Raw genomic sequence first — 19,423 nt, 5'->3', positions numbered from 1 at the left:
ATCATTCCTCCCATCGGCGCGTTCTTGTCCGGTACATTAGATTGTCACTCGTTCATCACCTTTCCAGCTATTGATCAGCACGAGGAAAAACAACAACAAGCAGCAAAATATATCGCCCTTCCCAACTTGTGTAAATGGATGGACGATCATAGACTGTGACTGAAGAGTGAGACATGCGCTCGAATCCGAATAAAGACGATTCTGCGGATCTTCAGAAAAAATCATGGACAGAGTAATAGGGGAAGGAATATCATGTCCGATGAAGCTGAAAGGAGACAAGCCAAGAGGCGTATGCTGGAGGAACGGCTACGAGCATTAGACGATGAAGAGAGATAGTGAGTCTCCCCTTTCCTTCATGTTGCCGACGTTTCGATCGATCAGACTAATTGATAGCAACATCCAGTAATGCTCGATCTGCAGCATCGAATCCATCCGTTACCGGGTCCAGCTCGTACCCTCCCCAATGGGCTGCGACGGTGTCGAATCCGACCTCTTCTAGACACGGTCAGGCTAATTTGACTTCTTCAATATACAACAACAATAACAACAACAATAACGAAGATCAAGGAATCTCCACGAGGAATGCAGGATCATACAGCACGAATCCTGCTTGGCCTACAGCCACACAACATCAGCATAATAACAACCATGATCAGCAGCAACAGCAACAACAACAACAAACACAACATTATGGACAAGCTGGACCAAGTAGTTATCGGACTTCTTCTTCCGGCAGAACCCACAATAATGTTCCAACTCAACCCCACTCATACTCGCAAACAACCAATCACACCAGCACCAGCGCTTACTCACACTCGCACTATTCTCAACCCCAGACTCACTCTCATCAGTCTGGCCTGAATAGGCCCCAGTCTTTCAGAGAGCTCGATCGTTCGTCTGCTGGACCATCTTCCTCGATATCACCACAAATCCAGTCGGCCATTCCCAATTCCCATACTCATGCTAAGGCATCTACATTCGGTTCAGCCAATTCAGTCCCTTTGCCGTCTGAGAAACAATTACACGATTGGCTGACGGATTGTATGGGTCAACCTGATGGATTGGCTACAGACTGGAGAATCAGGGGGAGGAGAGTAGACATGTATAAACTCTTAGCATCAGTCATAAGAGCCGGGGGAAGTACCGAGGTCTCTTCAAGAGGATGGTGGTACATGTTAGCGAAGTTGTTGGAATTAGCAGACGACTCGACACCCCAAGCAACCAAGTCGTCAATAGCGAAACAATTGCAAGAGCTATCTCTGTTGATGTTAGGTGGTCTGGAGATATTGTGGGATAAGACCAAGGGAACGGAAGAGAGGGCTGCGCTTCCTCGGACTCGAGAATCCACAAATACGAGCAATCCATCGTCTTTCCGCCACCCTGTCACGGCTACGATGAACACGAATCAGAACCTATATGGCCAACAACAACCTCAGCAAGCCTCGATCAGCAGTAGTGGTAGTAATAGACAAGGATCTGATCATAGAAGGAATATACCGTCACCTCAGCAGCAACATCACTATGTCGATCCGTCCAAGTTGACCCTACCGCCGAAAGCATCAAGAGTCCTGAATACCCATCAATCCAGTAGGCTTTCGGAGTCCGCTTCATCCAGCACGAGTGACCGTCAGAAGCCACAGGAGGTCACCCGACATGCGAATCCTTTCCAATCACTCAACAACCCAGTCCACTCGACAGATTACGCTTCCCGTCACTCGAATTCGTCTGTGATAGCTAGACCTGACTCAGCGGCCTCCTCCAATCAAGTACAGCAGTCCCCCAACACTACTACGCAATTACCTTTGCATCAACCTACACCTTCACATCCGCCGCCTCAAAGGGTACCCGACTTGCTCTCATCCCATTCCGATGCGACAACTCGTTCGCATATCTCACCTAACCCACCTGCGTCTTCTTTGCCAAAGTCTGTGGAGAAGCCCTCATCCTCCGCACAGAAGGCTACAAGGACAGTACAACTTCGGTCTTTCAACCAGAATTTGGGTGAATATCCAGTACCTAAAGTAAACTCTTTCAAGGAATTAGTCAATTCAGGTGCTTTGCCTCTACCTTCGCTTGATCGGGACAGCAACCTTTACAGGATGACTTGGAGTTCGGATCCATTGATTCAGTATAGCAAGAGATGTCATGAATTGGGCCACTCAGTCCGGAAATTGAAAGAAGGGGTACACAGTAGGCAAATCACGTCGGAGGAATTGGTATTCTGGGCAAAACTCTGTGAGTGCTGTTTGCGTACCAAAAGTCGCTCATCCACTGCTGACGCTTCTTGCGTAATTATCAGTGGCCATCATGGCCGGTAATCCGAGCGTCATACCTCCACCTGTCGATGATAGACCTCAGTCAAACCCTCCACCCGCAGCCGCCGTGACAGCTTCGCCACAAACGATGACGTCGGACGGTCCGCTGGGCAGCTTCACGAATCCTGTGACACTGATCCCTCCTGAACGTGCTGTGAATGACTCGAATGGCAGCGTCCTGAGGCCGCCCCAGAGCACGGCCGAGTTGACAGATGCTAAAGTGAACGCACCCGCATCCGGATCACAACCTAAGAAGCGCCGACGAAAATCGGGAGAAGACAAGGCTAACGGTGATAGTGCCGACGTCCCTTCGCAACCGAAGAAACGAGGGAGGAAACCCAAAGTTCCACCTATAACCACGGCCGCACCTGGAGATGCCCCTATAGCACTGTCCGCCGGCACTCCCACAACAATGCCTATGACGGGACAGAAAGACTCCTTTTACCATCCACCCGATGGGCAGATGTACTCGCCGCATCAACTTAGCACTGGACGCACGGATGCGTCGATATTCCAGCCGGCCGAACTGGAGCCCGGAAGCTCTCTCAATGCAGCAGAATCGGGCCTGCATGAGGAACAGGAGGCGCGATATCAGGTGAATCCCGCCCTGGCAGTGCTGCCCTCTATTCCGGCAAAACGTCCGACATATGCCAAGAGAGGCAGACCTAAGGGTTCAAAGACAGTCAATCGCAAAGCAAAACCAGCTCAAGCTGTTCAGCCTCATTCCAATGGTTTCGAATCGCATGCCAATAATGACAGCTCGATACTAGTCCCTGCTTCTCAGCCGGAGGATACCTCGTACTCACAATTCGACAGTCTAGCTCAATTATCTCATCCCGTCTCAACCTTTGAAGGCCTCTTCCAAGGCGAGACGGCGCAAGAACATTCATCGCATCCCAATCTGCCGGAAAGCAGTAACAGCCAGATTCATGATATACATTCACACACCGGTCCTTCTACCGGAATTCCAATCTCTTCGCAGAGTATATTGGCCACTATGTATAATAGCAATGAGCAATCGATGTCCACCTCGACCCCGGGCAAGCCATCGGAACCAAACCCCAATCATGAAGATGGGAGTTCCAAGAAAAGGATTCTCATTCCAGAGGAAAAGGCGAGACTAGCTGAAAAGAACAGATTGAGATACCAGAAGAAGAAGGCCTACCAGAATGTGTTTGGACCATACCCCAAGTCCAACTCGAAATATAGTAAACTAGGACCCGGATTTCTCGACGCTCTACACCAAGAGTCGATCCCACTCATACTGGACATCTCGCCTAGAAAAAGAATTGACCTGACCTCTGCGCCGGGATGGGGATCAGGAGTATCGAGTGCCGCCAAATTGCGGACTCAGGATTCACCATTCACTCGTATCTACCGAAAGCCAGCCACCGCACTTACCACCGCGAATGGCATCGATGTTTCGGATGTTGGAATCGCCTGGTCGCAATTGCCGTCAGTAGGCAAAGGCAACTACAAGGGGAAAGGTAAACAAAGAGATGTACAATCAGAACCGAGTGACATCGAGATCAACATTGACCCGTCTTTGAACCAGGATGACGGATACGAACCTTCCCCCGCTCAAGTCCAAGAACTCGCTCGAGCGCTTGTGGAAGGATTAGGGCCAATACCGGATGCCGCCACACTTCAAGACGCAGAAGGCGAAGAGGAGGTCATTGTAGATGCCGACGTCGAAGAACCAGTCGTACCAGAACCTGTCAGGCCGGATGCTGAGTCCACGCAAGCTTCGCAAAGCAAGAAGAAGGCCGCGCGACCAGTCAAAGCGAAAAAGACCGTCAAGAAGGCTCTTGGCATGCGTAGAAGCTTACAACTTTCGACAAACCCCACCACGAGAAGCGGCAATTCGTCTCCCGCGCTTACCACACCTAGCAGGAGAAGTGTACTCGTGGTTGAAGTTCCGTCTTCGAAGAAAATTCCCCGAGTCAAATTCGAAACCTCTCAACCCCAGGTCCAGGCTGAAGCTGAGGAAGAAGTGGATGAACTGGATCCGGAAGATGACGATATAGCATTGGTTGACGAGAAAAGAGATTCTTCGCCCGAGTATCAACCTTCGCCGGAACCCGAGGAAGAAGAAGGAAACGGCGTAGAATTATCACCGTCCATCGAGTCTGAAGCGGAAGAAACCACCAACGCTGCACGCGGAGTCAAGGTGGATTCACGGAAAAGTAAACCGATTACCAAGAAACAGAAAGTCAAAGCCACTATCGAGCCGGTCGATCGAGCGAAGGTAGTCATTCCAATCAAACGGACGAGGCGAGAAGAGCTCATCTCGCGAGGGCACTATAATCCTTTCCGAGATGACGATTCCGAGGATGAAACTCTACTACTCCAGCGAAGGGCACATGCAGGTCTCCGACCAGTGAAATTGACCGTTCAGAGAGGTTCGAGAACTGTTCGACCGTCATCACCTGAGCCCATACCTTTACGGTTCGTCACTAGACCCGGACCAGCACTTCTCGAACCCTTTGCCAGCATCTTGTCGGAACAAAGCATTCTTAATAGGTCAAAAGAATATCCATGTCTATGGAAAGGCTGCGACTCCGTCTTAGCTTCTGAAAGGCGCTTACAGCTGCACGTGAAAGCTAGAGCCCATGCAAGACAAGGTCAAGAACAGGTGTCGACCGAGCGGTGGAGTTGGAATACTCGAAGAACGACAGAAAGAGAAATAGTACTGGGGAAATGGTTCTACCGATGCCACTGGAAAGGATGCGATGAGCCTTGTTTCACCTCTGAGAAAGACCTGGAGCAGCATTTGACTGCGAGACATGTTTCGAGGGTGCTAAGGTGTCCCTTCCAAGGTGAGCTACTTCGCCGGTCTCGCAACGGATGTTTATGCTGATCATGGTCGTCGACTCTGGATCAGATTGCGAATTGACTTCCCTCAACTTCTCCCATTTGTCAAGAGTAAGTATACCTCATAATCAACGAGCAATGGCTTCTTCGGTGACACGACGCTGATGCCTGCTTGGTGATTGATAGCATGTGACTAAAACCCACGACTCACCTTCCGATAAGCCAGCTCCGCTAGCGGATCTATCTGTCCACCTGGTCCCATCACCACCGCCTGCCGAGGCTATACCCGAGACGGCTCGAACAGACGAACTTATTACTCCGCCCGTCGTTGGCTCAGTACACAAATCAGCATTCTACGCCGCCAAGATCAGAGAAAAAGTCGCCTCGCACTGCTTTGCTGGTGAAGATCCGATCATACACCCTCAACATCCTCCGCACATCTTACAGACCATCGAAGACGACGATGTCATCGCCGCAGCCGAAGCCGATAATGACGAACCTCGGCCAGACAGAAAGAGGAGGTTAGAAGTCATAGTGGAGATTCCATTGAGCAAGAGGCGAAAATTGACTGAAGAGGAGAAAAGAGATAGGATACTCAGACTGATGGATGCAGTGGACCCTCAACAGGCTCATCAGGATCACGATCACGATCAAGACCAATTCGAAGATCTACAGGGTGACAACGATGTGCCTCCGCCTGGGGTAGCGTACGAATCAGCTCCGACACCCTGGATCGAGACGGATGCGTTGATGATTGAGGACGAACTTGTTCTTGGAGCCCCGACCCCTGCACCATTCTCATTTTGGAATGATGAGGATGACGAAGACGACGATAATCCTACTTCTAATCATGCTGGACCTTCGGGAACCATTGGAGAAGATTTTGAGCTGCCTTTGCCACTTTTCGGACTCCAAGGTGATATAGACCTAGAGGACGAGGAGGACGCGAACGCTGAATTGCTTGAAGAGTCAGAAGAGGATGACGAGGAAGAAGACACAAACCTGTTTGGATCTCCAACGGACCACTCACAAACTCGCATTCAAGCTCAAGGCAATCCCACCGCGTCCGCCTCTACTTCTCGGACGACCGACCGAATCGAAATCGCTCCGTTCAAAGTGATGAAAGATACACCTTCATCGTTATTTGGTCCACCAAGCACGAGTGCAAGTACAACCACGTCCCCGCTGACGGGAACGTCAAACGCACAAGATCCTTTCTTCCCTCCCACGCGCCCTAGACAAGCCTCGATCTCTTTCGCTAGTGCGTTGAGGAACACGTCAGGGACCAATAGTCCACTTCGATTCGGCTTTGCGGATCGATTCGTCGTACAGCCTTTACCTCTGCCTTCGCCACTTGCAACTCCCACTTTGACTGAAGATACGCCTACGATGCTTGATCCTAATCAGCAGGTCGAAAATCAAGATCAAGGGGAAGAGAAAGAGAACGAGAATGAGGGGAAGGACGAGGGAGATGTCATTTCGGATGAACCTGCTCAACTGATTGCGGAAACAGCGGAAGCTACACCCATGGGAATTGACGATGAAGGATCTGCTGCTGTGGAAGAGAATATGGAAACGGACGAGAGTGTAGCTGAAGTCCAGGAGGACACTATTACAGTTCCTCTTAGCGAGATCGTGGACGAAGTCCCGGTCGAGCAAGCGATTCAGCCGCAAGTGGAAGTGGATGATACCGCCAACACCGCCAACGGAGAAGAGCATGAAAGGTCTGAGCAGGACGTTCCGGTCGAGAAGATGGTAGTTGATGTAGGGGAAGAGGCGGTAATAGATACGCTGGCGGACGTGGTCCTCGAGGTAGGGACAGAATTTCAGGAACAGACAGAAGCAAACCTCGAAGCAGTGGCAGAGGCAGAGACAGGAGCTCAATCAGAGGTGGCGGTAGGGGTAGAGCCGGGATCAGGGGCAGGATTGCCAGAGGAAGGGACGCAAGTGGAGGGAGACAGGACAGAGGTGGAAGGGCAAGCGGGATCACTCGCATTCAAGCAGAATAACGGCAGTACAGTTCCCGAATTGACGGATGAAATTGTTTGAAGTACTACATGAACGATTCAAGTGATCATTGACGTATGTAGAGCGTCTGAAAACGCTTGTAGTGGGGTTGTACGGGACCGCTAGTGACGCGATGGTTGTATTTAGCGCAGATGCACGAATCACATCATGGCGCCAGTGGAACGCATAGCAGAGCGTATAAGTGCACGAGAAGTTCATCTTCATTAGAGACGTGCTGCGCTATATGCAGTGAGTGTGCGATACGAGCCGCTCGATTTCAGATCGCTTGACCGATGCCCCAATAGAGTTCTGATCTGAGTTCTGACATGATCCTGTTCTCCTCCTTCAGAGATTCAGTCTCGGATATGTCACCCTCCTCCTCGGCGTCTCGCATTTCTTGAATAAAGCGCTCGGGGTCGGACAATTGCGCAAAATACGACTTGGGTATCGAATCACTATTCAAAGGTCAAGATCAAAGACCAATGTCAATCGGAGTCGTTCTCGTTCGCAAGTCACCTGCCAACTCACGAGGTGAAATCCTCGAATTGTTCCAAGCCAATCCGTACCCGAATCAAGCTAACTTCATACATGAGCTCGTCCACTCCCGCGTCTTCCGCTAGCGAAATCATCTCCGATCGTCGGAAGCTGACGAGACGAATACGAAGGTCGTCGTCCACCAAGACGTGTCGAGTATCTATATAATGATGTCTGATACCTTGTAGATGCAATCGTTCGTAGGCGGTATACACTTTATCCATATCGATTCATAGCAGAGCACGGGACGTCCCAGGTCAGTCATGCTCTAAGTTACCTGGATCTGACAACTGGTCCGTACAAGAGAGAGCAGAAGCAATAGTGAATGGGTGGATGATGTCAATGCCACTCACTTCCATTACTGATATAAATTCAGAAAACCGGGTCCTAAGGGGTGCGGGATGTACTCTAAGAGAATAGCAAAGTAGCGACTGTTTCTCTCCAGGGTCTGGTACAGACCATAGTATTTCGGGACTAGGTCTCCTTGAAGTTCCTTCAACGGACCAAGATAGAACGAATCTTCTTTGAGTGATCCCGGGGAAAATCTCCTCGCGCCGTATATAGGGATCGTACCTGGGATCTTTGCACCGATTGTCGATCTCGTGTACCAGCTTCACCACGATTTTACCGTATACGGGATGCTCGGCTAACCAGAAATCCCACATTGATCCGGCGGCAAGGTATTTAGTAATAGTCACCGAGTGGTGAGTGTGGCTTGCCACACCAGGGAAGGGCAATTGAGACCCGGGTTCGGCCATGGAAGTTTGCGTGTTCGGATCCGGGGAAGAAAAATCGATCGACGGTTCTGGTGAGGAACTCTGCAATGGTACAGCCGAAGTCACCACCGTTGCTGTCGCCTGAGGCATCTGTAATGAGGTTTCTAGAAGCCCGGTAGGCCGTTGTCCATCGAATGCCTCGTTTGAGGAAGATGTTGAAGCTGGAATACCAGAACTGGCATCGTCTGAGGCCCGGCCAGACAGTTGAACTTGAGACATATGCCTAACCAGCTCGCTGTAAGGTGGTGGCGGATCCGGGGTGACATGGCCAGAGAATTCGGCGGGCGAATCAGGCGATATGTTGCAGGGTATCTGAAGTGAAGACGTAGACGGCATTGATGTCGCATAATTCTGAGCGTCTGAGGGCTGAGGGATAACCGATTCTGATTGGAGATACGGGTAAAAGGTCTTCCCTTCTGCGTCAAATAACCTCCTCTCGTACGCATCGTCGATATTGCCGTGGAGTATGAAGGTCATACTGAGAAACCTCAGAAGTCAAGTATGCGTTGGATCCAAATCAGTCGGATGAAACTGCTATAAATCTGGTACAGATAAAAAAGAATGGTGCTCATGCTGGAGAAGGTTCTCAGACGAGGTCCCCTGGTCCTGCAATACACGACGTACTTCATTGTATATGTGTGTATGTACGACGACACGAGGAGTCGAAGGCTGTGGCACGTCTCATGTCTCTATCAGGCTTTCAGACCTTTGTCTTTCATCATGAAGATACCATTGGTCATCATCAGCCAGTCAATAGAGAGCATTGTTACGGCTGGCGAAACACTCTTTCAGTCTGGCTCCTGCTTGCCACACCCCAGACGTCAAACGGGACCATCATCATGCCGACATGGCCCCTGGTCACAGCGCCTGATTTCCTGCTTCCTTGTGCACCGCTGTTTTTGCATGTACGAAGATACCTATGCATTACCTACGTTGGAATCGGATCGGTATTCGTTATTGTCAGGTGCCCGAGTCACCCACAAAACTTCACCGTCTTTATTCCAACCTATGGAAGGTGCTCGGCAGATGATCAGAGTCGGCCACAGATCTACACGAGACGTGTGGCAGAACTACTGGACTTACCAGGTTCATTTTCTGGGATGTCATCATTATCATTGACAGTCGAAGCTCGAGTCAGACCCGGGCAATTCTCCTCAGCAAGACTTGATGATGTCGAAATTCTCGAGATGCTCCCACCTCCCTGCTGGTTTGTGCTTCTGGAAGAAGCCATAGTCTCGGATGCCGGCTGAGACCCCTCATTGGAGGTAGCAGTTCTAGTAGTCTGATCGGATGATTCTGACTGTTGAGGCATTCTGATTTTGATGTGAGAGTCGATGCTGAGGTTGCGGGAACGAGAAGAGGAATGGAAATATTGTGTGGACAGCAACTCGATCAGCTTGCAGCAATTGCCGACATGTATACTTGTGCCCAAGCACGTAGAAGCAAACCAGCTGACTTCGAATGAGGTGATCATCCGAACCTTTGTGCTTCGTCAGTAGTATGAGACACTAGACGGAAAGGATCTTGATGTGTCATGGATAACGTTCTTCTCACCGAGTCGGATCATAGCAGAGTGTCATGCATACATACATACATACATACATACATACATACATACATACATACATACATACATACATACATACATACATACATACATACATACATACATACATACATACATACATACATACATACATACATACATACATACATACATACATACATACATACATACATACATACATACATACATACATACATACATACATACATACATACATACATGCCACATATCTTACAAATCCGTTTCCAGCTCTCCTTTCTCAGACAGGTAAGGCTGACGCAATCTAACATCACAGCAGAATGAGCGTCGGCGGGGGGCCGGTCACTGTTCCCAACCGGATTACGAGTGGTGCCGTACATCCCGACGAAGCCGCTGCGTATCAGCAAAGATGCGCAAATTTGGCAAATTTGGCCCGTGTGCCATACCCTAGATGAGGTTGAGTGAGACGATCTTTCGTGCTTCGTGCAACACAGCATGCACACGATCGGCAGAGCCCGTTAACGCAGTGAAATGCGGTATACACCCCACTCTCATGCTTGAGGAACACCTCATTCCTCGTAGTCAGATCGAGATCTACAAACTATGAGATCGATGATCATAACCCCCTATTCATATCCGCCTGATCTGTGTCGGTGTTTTCCTCAGTCGCACTGGGCTCGTCCCAGAGTCGGTTCGCATTGTGATCGGTGGCCGACGTGTCCCAACGCTGGGCAGGCCCGAATTCGTCGCCTTTTTTGTCCCACACTTCATCACAGGCAGAGCTTGCAACTGACGAGGCTGTCGAATCTGTTGAATTCTGTCTGGAAGCATCCTCTTCTGTTTCGTTTCGAGAAGGCGCCTGGGCTTCACCGGCTGGACCTGACGAAAGACCGTTAGCAGACTGTCGGGCAGCCTGGTCGGAGCTAATATCTTGTGCCGCGGTGGAGTTGATGGTGTTGTCAATGGATCGTGAGGACATGCTGCGGTTTCTAAGAGGTTGCTAATTGGAGATGTATACATGCAGGCATGAGCGGGTCGTTAGATAAATCGAGAATTTGAGTGCTTCCGGAAGATTTTGGATTATTGCTTCATCACAAGCGTTTATGCCTTGCAGTCGCATTTGGCTCACAGCTGATAAATATGACCTCCCCATGTAGTTCCTTTGTGGGGACATCATGTTGCGACGCAGACATAAGGAGCAAAAGTGACGTGCGATGACGCCTCAAGGCGAATGGGGCTCTCTTCCCAGACCTGCAGCTATTTCTCCCTTCACTTCATCTGTCCATTGCCAGCAGCGTACAGCCCTGTAGCAGCCGCTCTACTGTTACTGCTCACGCTGCAGAAGTCAGAAGAGCTAACACAGCTGTCATGTTGTGCAGGATGTTATAGGTGTTACAATTTGTACTGTTCCACTCTATCGACTTTTCCGCCAACTGTGACAGGACGACTGTACAGTGCCAAGCGCTAAGCCATGAAAGCCACACTCACCGGAACTTCGGGATCTCGGCCGACCTAAGCACCGTATGAGCAGAGCGGAGTAAACCGCGTTGCAGCGTACCAGCACGTCATTCCTTCTTCCACCATACAGCATAGACGCCCAAGACGCTCATACACTCGACCCTCCAAAAGGCCTCATCCTCCATCTTGATCATCCATTTTATTGCCTCATCTCACTTCTTCACCAATTCAATCCAATCCAAAAATCGTAACAAAACTAGTATAATCTAATCAAAATGGTCAAGGTACGTTCCATCCCATCTATGCATATCTACATATCTCCCACGCGAGCTCTGCACTGGACAAGGTAGAAAGCGGAAGGAAAGAAGGAAAGCTGATTATCGTGTTGGTTCTCATTCTCATTCCTTATTACCTCTCGGGTCCCATTTCGACATTTGTCTTTTGACGTTATCGATAATCGCCTAATACCTCACTCTCCTTATCAACCTCTCCTTTCCATCCTCACGTGATGAACATAACCTCAATCTCAACTGATGCATACACTGGGATTATCGCCCCGTTGGAATATACCCCCTGACCCATTTCCTTCCCTTTCCTGATCTCTCATTTTATCGCGACTCGACTCCCTCAAACGTCGCAATGTCAATATGTTCAACGATATCGTCTCTCACCGAATCGTAGGCTATCGCTGTTCTCAAGGGTGACTCTTCCGTCCAAGGTGTCATCACCTTCTCTCAAGAGAAAGATGGATCCCCAGTAACCGTTTCCGGTGACGTAAGTGCTTGCTCCTCACGATGTGCAAGGTCTGGTCTTGCCCTCTGCAACTGGCCATCGCTGACATCGGCTCACTCGCAGATCAAGAACCTCTCCGCCAACGCTGAAAGAGGTTTCCACATCCACGAGTTCGGAGACAACTCCAACGGTTGTACTTCCGCCGGTCCCCACTTCAACCCCCACGGTAAGAACCACGGTGGACCCGAGTCTGACGAGAGACACGTTGGTGATCTCGGTGAGTCTCCCCCGTCCTCCCGCCTTTCCATCTTCTTATCATACTCGACATGCACGCGCTTGAACAACTCGCTAAAGCTGCCATTCGGTATTAGGTAACGTCAAGACCGACGGATCCGGTACCGCTGCCGTGTCCATCACCGACAAGTCCATCTCCCTCTTCGGCCCTTACTCCATCATCGGTCGAACTGTCGTCGTTCACGAGGGTACCGATGATTTCGGAAAAGGTGGACACCCTGACTCGCTCAAGACTGGTAACGCCGGTGGCCGAGCCGCTTGTGGTGTCATGTGAGTTCAGCTTACAGGTCTCAGAATGCTAGCAGAGACACGCAAGCTGATGTTTCCATTCCTGCAGCGGTATCGCTGCTTAAGTGTAAGAGATATGACGTGATTCACTAAAATCGAATCGGAGTGACAATCAGGGTTGATGGGGTTCAAACAAGGGGATTTGTATATGAGTATGAAGTAGTTGTGATGAAGTAATGAAACAATAGTGAACAAGTACGAACTCTTGTCGCACATCAGACAGGCAGCTGATTAGCGAGCATACTACGTTCTGAATACTGGATACATGGATGAACGTGGAGTAGTCCAGATTCTACAACTTGAGAGGATAAGCAAGAGAGGGAAGCGAGATGAAGGATATGAAGGATATGTGGTTGAGGGTTAAATACAACAAGCGGCATGGATACGTTGGATGATAGTCACAACACCTTGGATAATCTACAAATTCCTATTCTGTCCTGCTTGAGAAATCCTTCCAGTCGATAAGGAGTCAGACCGTGTATTCATAGCCGTCCCTTTGATAACAAGGTAAGTTGGCTGCCGAACGACAGATATCTTGATCCCATCGCATCTTTACTCTGATCTTTTTGAAGAGAGGAGCGAGGTTTCATATCTTTGCTGCCGAGGAGGTATCATCATTTCTGCGAGGCGCGTACGATCAGTCATCGGTAACGAAAGCCTCCCACTGATTGCAAGACGTGAGCTCACCTTTATGAAAGGAAGGATTGAAGAGAAGAGTAAAATTCGAGTTGCGTCTTTTGCTAAGGCTTTATACTGGTCTCACTCCAGTGTGAATGCGTGCATAGGTGGAGGTTGTATAATTCTCAATTCTATGGATGACTGAATCGCCGCATAATTCCGAGCTAGCTCACAGTGGGGGTTGGATGTGGCGTATTGAGGATCGCATGCTTTTCAGTCCGACTCGCGATTCAAGTTATTCATTGAATATAGCTTGGATGGAATTTCGTACAACTACAAAGACAACCTTATTGTATTGTTCATTCTTTTCTACTTCTTCACTTTGATCACTTCGTCACGTCACACTATATCAAAAGGGAACACAGTATCTTCAGAGCAAACCAAGTAGCTAGAACAGAGATCCCGTCAAGGACATAGCAATCCACAGAAACTAGATATCGAGGAAGAAGAAGAACATCTCAACCTAATTAACCAATTTGCACAAAAGGAAATCGCATTCACCGGCACGCTCATCATGTCTGATTCCATCAACGACCCCGCTGCTGCGGCAGCCTCTGGTCCGTCTGGACCGTTGGAAGAAGTCCAAGTTGACGTCACGAAGTTGACGGCTCTGTCCCCTGAAGTAATTTCGAAACAAGCTACCGTGAGTTGCAGCTCTCTAACTTGTCCATGAAATGCGAAGAAGTCGCCGCTGGAATAGTGGGACATCGAGGGGCTCTGAATACTGTGCTCCCTCTGACCTGCACGTGCTGACTACATGTGTGAAATGACAGATCAACATCGGTACCATTGGTCATGTAGCCCACGGTAAATCATCGACTGTGAGAGCTATTTCGGGAGTGCAGACGGTCAGATTCAAGAATGAGTTGGAGCGAAATATTACTATCAAGCTTGGTTATGCTAACGCCAAGGTGAGTCTGCTGCATGCTAGTCATGGTGCTCCGTACAGAGAAGACGGGGTGGCGAGAACGCACAGGAGAAGGTAGTCTGCGGAGGCAATTATCTGGAAATCGAGTCGTTAGGGGAGGGAGTCGTCATGCGCACACGTCGAGTCGAGTCAATTTCAGGTGGCGACTACCTCGTTTTTCCTCCTCAAAGGGCGGGCAAGGAGACAATCACACAGGGGAAGAGGGGACCGAAGCTGACTCGAACTTATATGACAGATATACAAATGTCAAAACCCCAACTGTCCCCCACCGTCATGCTACAAGTCGTATCCATCGAGTAAAGAAGCCAACCCGAAATGTGAAAGAAGCGGATGCGATGGACGTATGGACCTGTTGAGACACGTATCCTTCGTCGATTGTCCCGGTCACGATATTTTGATGGCTACCATGTTGACTGGTGCTGCCGTCAGTGAGTGAACTCCAGTCCTGACCAGCGGGCATTTGTTATCATTTACGAAAGCTGACGTGATGTGATTCCATTTCTCCAGTGAACGGAGCTTTACTATTGATTGCAGGAAACGAATCATGCCCTCAACCTCAAACAGGAGAACATTTAGCTGCATTGGAAATCATCGGAGTGGACCCCAAGAACATCGTCATATTGCAAAACAAGATGGATTTGGTGAGGGAAAGTGAAGCTGTGGAGCATTGCGAAAGTATCAAGAAGTTTGTCGAGGGTAAGTCAGCTCGACCGCTACGGCCAGAGCTTGCCGTATGGAGCTGATCTGGCAACGCATGTAGGTACAACCGCTCGACTCGCCCCTATCATCCCCGTCTCCGCCCAACTGAAATTCAACATCGACGCTGTGGTCCAAGCAATAACCAACATCGCACCGCCAAACTATGATTTCACCGCCGATCCTCGAATGGTAGTCATCCGTTCATTCGATGTAAACAAGCCTGGTGCTGGAGTTGACGAGTTGAAGGGAGGTGTCGCGGGTGGTTCCATCTTACAAGGTGTATTCAAGGTGAGTCTTAGCAACTGAAGCTTCATAGTTGTAATCATTGTTTGCTGATTGAGCTCTGTAGGTTGGTCAAGAAGTTGAGATCCGACCCGGGTTGATCACTCGAGATCAAAATGGTGTTTGTACTTGTCGACCATTACGATCCCGAATCGTCTCTTTACATGCCGAGCAAAACCATTTGCAATTTGCCGTGCCGGGTGGTTTGATCGGTGTGGGTACCTTGGTCGACCCCGCACTCTGTAGAGCCGATAGATTGTTGGGTATGGTGATGAGTTCAGTTGGAAAAGGTCCATCGATCTATACCGAGATCAAAGCTGAGGGTGAGTTTGCCTAACTCGTTTTTTGTCGTGTTCAGAGATGAAACGCTGATTTGTTCTGGTTCAATTCGATGTGCAGTCTTCCTCTTGCGAAGGTTGTTGGGTGTCAAGACGGACGATAGCAAGAAAGCGAAAGTCTCCAAATTGGTCGTGGGAGAGACTTTGTTCGTGAACATAGGAGCATCTCAAACGGGAGGAAGGATCTTGGCTGTGAAAGGAGGAGATGTTACGATAGCGTTGACGACGCCTGCCTGTACGGAGAAGGGAGAGAAGATTGCGCTCTCGAGAAGAATCGATAAACATTGGAGATTGATTGGGTGGGGTAAAGTGCGATCGGGAGGTACTTTGGCGGATGTCGTCGAGCAGGATTAAGTGGTGTCGATTTGAAGTTTGAAGCGGTGTCAATTTGAGTCTGAACCGAACGGGGAGTCATATGCGTGGTGGTCATGTTGGCGATGTTGTTGCATTGTAGAAGGGATTATATACGTATAGCTCATTAATCCAAGTGTGGGTAGATGATGGCATTGAATGTATATGCTTATATCATGAAAAATACGTGTCGGTCGTCTAACGCACGAAGCAAGGCGAGAGGGAGAACAGGCTAATCGGATCCCCACCTCCACTTTGCGCGAACCAGGTATTTCAAGCCGAGTCCTTGCTCCAAGCTGTTCATTCCTTTGATCTCGAATCATACCGAAGCATCATAAACATATATCTCACCTATCGCCTCAAGTAAGCAGTCGGGTTGACTCAGGACTACCTATTATACGCCTCGCGAAATGCTGCGTGCGGTCTTTCTGACGCTTTGCATCATCCCTCTGACATTCGCGCAATTCGGCGGATTCTTTCAACATGGGTTCCCGTTCGGCGGCCATGGACATGGACCGCAGCATCCTAATGACCAACATGGACATGGTGGGATGAGGAGAGAACATAGAGGATGGCATGAGATGGATAGTGGTCAGTCCACTTTTCGGCACCAGGCCGATGTGTCCCATCCCCTCGTCCTCTTCCCAGCCCCCTACAGGTGACGCTCAAATCTGATCATGTCTTTGCATTGTCATTATCATATCCATTTTTGAACATACACACAGTCCACTGTAGAGCGGGATATGTATGTCCGGCATCGTTGGCTTGTGTACCTACTCCCGCCGATTGTCCTTGTCCATATCCGTGAGTCATCTTTGTACTTCTATTCTATACTTTTTATTGGCGCCTTCTCATTAAACTCAACTCACGTAATCCCCTTATGTGACAATCAACGATATATCCATCTCCTCGTGTCCCCCCTCTTCCACATCCCCTTTCCCTTTCATCATCTTTCGTACAAACGAACAGTGATGCTTCAAACCCTCACGAGCGTGAGACTGACGATTGTTCTATTCCCTCTCGTTCTCGACCATACTCGATACTAAATGATAGCGAGGACATCAAATGCGTCATACCCGATATTCGAGAGCGGGACGAAGGCGAAGGACCGCCTTTTGTATGTGTACGGCCGACGGGCGGACAAGGGGATTGCGAGAAGGTCGTCGAGCTTTCTAAGTCAATATGATGACACATGCATGACAAATAACGAAAGATTGGGGCGGTCATACAACATACATCGTGAATCATGGTCTCCACCTCAACAGGACACGGCACGGAAACCGATGCTGATGCTGAGTGTTGAGTGACTCAATATACGGGGAACTCTGGATCAATATCCCTACTCCAAGCTCTCAAACCACCTTTGACGTCCCGCACCCTAACTCTCATTCCATCATCCTGCCCCTCCTTGCGTACCTTGCGCAGAGCGTAAGCAGCGATCTGCGAGTCGTTGCCCCTCCTACATAGGAACACAATATCCTGATCCTCCGACATGGGCAAAGATGATGGATCTTTGAGAATAGTCGGCAGGGGTATGTCTGAATTATTCAGAATCAGCTTCTAGGACACATCATGACGATATGCACTACTTGACTCACTGATCGATCCCGGTAGAGAACAAATACCGAATTCGACAGGCGGGCGAGTATCTACTAAATGTATCTTGCTCCCCAAAGCCGAATCCGTATTGAGCAGATCGGCCAGTTCCTAAGCATGTTGGTCGTGAGCGTTGATTAGACAATGAACTCCACTCGTTAAGAAGCCTACCTTGACACTGAGCCTCTCCCCTTCTACGCCATCAACAAGACCACTCTCATCGTCGACATCCGGAACCATAGCTCCAGCGCAAAACGATTCGTAGCCGTATATATCAAGGTTGTCCGTTATGCTCGCGTCCGGTCCACAGGCTATACATTTCGGCGAGGGTCCTTTCATGCGGATCGTCCTTATTAGGGGGTTCGAACACAAGTGATGCAGGTGTAGAAGCGGTTCAGGGTCTATTCGCAACCAAGATCAAATCAATCCAATTCGGTGCGATACATCAGCTTTGGTCTACTCAACGACGAGGCACTTGCCGGAATGTCGGATTGGAAGGCTGACTCACCTTCTTTCCCTATAATGAGCTTGATGACTTCGCCCGCCATCCCTGTACCCACCAGACCCGTTACCACGGCCCATACGCCTTCTTCCTCGCATTTCCCTCCTGAGCCAGGCAAGACGCTCGGCCAAACACATCTATAACATGCGCGCCTCTTCCCTGCCTTTGTCGTGCCTCCATATACCGCCCATTGACCCGCCGAGGAGATCGCTGCGCCCGAGACGAGCGGTATACCCAGACGAACCGACGCGTCAGAGAACAGATATCGAGTCAGGGGTCGGTCTGTACAGTCTACTAGGACAGAGTAGGGTTTCAAGAGGTTTAATGCTGTTGAGGGTGTAATCGGAACTGGATGGGGTATGAGGGTGACACTTGGATTGTTCCTGCATGGGGACAATGACCAAATTAACCATACTTAGCTCTCAATTGAAAGCTTCGAAACAGGGTGGTCCCGGGTCAAGACTCACGCTGAAACAGTGATACAGGCGCTTTCAGCCTTGTTCATGCCTACCCGCTCGGTGGTATGGAGGATTTGACGGTGCAAGTTGCTAAGACTGACTTCGTCGTGATCGAAAATACCGATTGTACCTTTCACAGACATACTTGTCAGCTGATCCGTATGGGAGAATTTTGGTCGGCTGCGCTCACCAACTCCCATCGACGCGAGGTACTGTAGAGTTGGACATCCCAGTCCGCCGGCACCGGCAACTGCTACTTTAGCGTTTTTGAGCTTGAGCTGGGCTGCAAGATGTCGAGCAGAAACGTCGATCAGCTCCCTCAGCCCTCAGGACAAATCCAGACAGGTGAGCCTGAAGTATCAATTCATAAGGTGCTGCACTCACCTGGCAAGCCGAACCCAGGCATTATCATCTGCCGACCATACCTCACATACTCGTCCAGGGAGAGGGGCACCTCTTCGACTGAAGGTAACGGTAATGTCGAGGAAGATGCTTCAGCTTGCAGGACATCTATCTCGTTCATTGCAGCTACAGCTGACTCGTAATATCTTCCAGCTATATGCTCGTGCTACGGTGGTTCGCGGATTGACAGGTCTCTTTACAAATGAGAGGTATACATTTGAGGAAAGAATGAATGTCTCTCTCTCTTTTGTCATTGCCTTCAACTTTTTCGGACCTGCCTCCACCTCGAGTCCGATTAACAAAATATCCTAATCCCATTAGTTAAAATCATGCTGCCCAATCGAGCTGATTAGCAACTCTTTGTATTCCTATCGTTACCAAGATCGCGTGTCACGCACAAACCGCTTTCCGCCGGCTCATGTTCA

At 49.5% G+C, this 19,423-nt stretch overlaps 8 protein-coding genes across 8 annotated transcripts; 3 read left to right on the top strand and 5 right to left on the bottom strand.

The window, feature by feature from the left end:
* Positions 1 to 252: 252 nt before the first annotated feature.
* Positions 253 to 7,178, top strand: I303_101786 (uncharacterized protein; the record flags this gene model as incomplete). Its single annotated transcript, XM_018405425.1, has 5 exons — positions 253 to 335; positions 404 to 2,235; positions 2,300 to 5,134; positions 5,200 to 5,240; positions 5,316 to 7,178. The coding sequence occupies 5 exons, from the start codon at positions 253 to 255 to the stop codon at positions 7,176 to 7,178; spliced, it is 6,654 nt and encodes a 2,217-aa protein (XP_018265706.1).
* A 235-nt stretch (positions 7,179 to 7,413) lies between these two features.
* Positions 7,414 to 8,923, bottom strand: I303_101785 (uncharacterized protein; the record flags this gene model as incomplete). The annotated part of the gene is made up of 3 exons (XM_018405426.1): positions 7,414 to 7,591; positions 7,665 to 7,712; positions 8,130 to 8,923. 3 exons carry the CDS (start codon positions 8,921 to 8,923, stop codon positions 7,414 to 7,416), a joined length of 1,020 nt encoding a protein of 339 aa, XP_018265707.1.
* A 440-nt stretch (positions 8,924 to 9,363) lies between these two features.
* I303_101784 (uncharacterized protein) lies at positions 9,364 to 9,758 on the bottom strand (the record flags this gene model as incomplete). Its single annotated transcript, XM_018405427.1, has 2 exons — positions 9,364 to 9,452; positions 9,530 to 9,758. The coding sequence occupies 2 exons, from the start codon at positions 9,756 to 9,758 to the stop codon at positions 9,364 to 9,366; spliced, it is 318 nt and encodes a 105-aa protein (XP_018265708.1).
* An 850-nt stretch (positions 9,759 to 10,608) lies between these two features.
* I303_101783 (uncharacterized protein) lies at positions 10,609 to 10,971 on the bottom strand (the record flags this gene model as incomplete). Its single annotated transcript, XM_018405428.1, has 1 exon — positions 10,609 to 10,971. The coding sequence occupies one exon, from the start codon at positions 10,969 to 10,971 to the stop codon at positions 10,609 to 10,611; it is 363 nt and encodes a 120-aa protein (XP_018265709.1).
* Positions 10,972 to 11,725: 754 nt separating this feature from the next.
* Positions 11,726 to 12,750, top strand: I303_101782 (superoxide dismutase [Cu-Zn]; the record flags this gene model as incomplete). The annotated part of the gene is made up of 4 exons (XM_018405429.2): positions 11,726 to 11,734; positions 12,132 to 12,224; positions 12,306 to 12,459; positions 12,554 to 12,750. The coding sequence occupies 4 exons, from the start codon at positions 11,726 to 11,728 to the stop codon at positions 12,748 to 12,750; spliced, it is 453 nt and encodes a 150-aa protein (XP_018265710.2).
* A 1,206-nt stretch (positions 12,751 to 13,956) lies between these two features.
* Positions 13,957 to 16,043, top strand: I303_101781 (uncharacterized protein; the record flags this gene model as incomplete). The annotated part of the gene is made up of 7 exons (XM_018405430.1): positions 13,957 to 14,085; positions 14,216 to 14,353; positions 14,606 to 14,798; positions 14,878 to 15,066; positions 15,131 to 15,357; positions 15,419 to 15,674; positions 15,751 to 16,043. 7 exons carry the CDS (start codon positions 13,957 to 13,959, stop codon positions 16,041 to 16,043), a joined length of 1,425 nt encoding a protein of 474 aa, XP_018265711.1.
* Positions 16,044 to 16,399: 356 nt separating this feature from the next.
* On the bottom strand, positions 16,400 to 16,853 carry I303_101780 (uncharacterized protein; the record flags this gene model as incomplete). The annotated part of the gene is made up of 2 exons (XM_018405431.1): positions 16,400 to 16,692; positions 16,760 to 16,853. 2 exons carry the CDS (start codon positions 16,851 to 16,853, stop codon positions 16,400 to 16,402), a joined length of 387 nt encoding a protein of 128 aa, XP_018265712.1.
* A 495-nt stretch (positions 16,854 to 17,348) lies between these two features.
* On the bottom strand, positions 17,349 to 19,119 carry I303_101779 (uncharacterized protein; the record flags this gene model as incomplete). The annotated part of the gene is made up of 7 exons (XM_018405432.1): positions 17,349 to 17,578; positions 17,639 to 17,747; positions 17,808 to 18,037; positions 18,145 to 18,521; positions 18,606 to 18,726; positions 18,787 to 18,879; positions 18,981 to 19,119. The coding sequence occupies 7 exons, from the start codon at positions 19,117 to 19,119 to the stop codon at positions 17,349 to 17,351; spliced, it is 1,299 nt and encodes a 432-aa protein (XP_018265713.1).
* Between the last annotated feature and the right edge of the window lie 304 nt (positions 19,120 to 19,423).

The sequence above is a fragment of the Kwoniella dejecticola genome, chromosome 2 (genome assembly GCF_000512565.2).
Source record: "Kwoniella dejecticola CBS 10117 chromosome 2, complete sequence".
NCBI lineage: Eukaryota > Fungi > Basidiomycota > Tremellomycetes > Tremellales > Cryptococcaceae > Kwoniella > Kwoniella dejecticola.
Note: the sequence above shows the minus strand (reverse complement) of the source record. Positions and strands in the feature narration are given on the sequence as shown.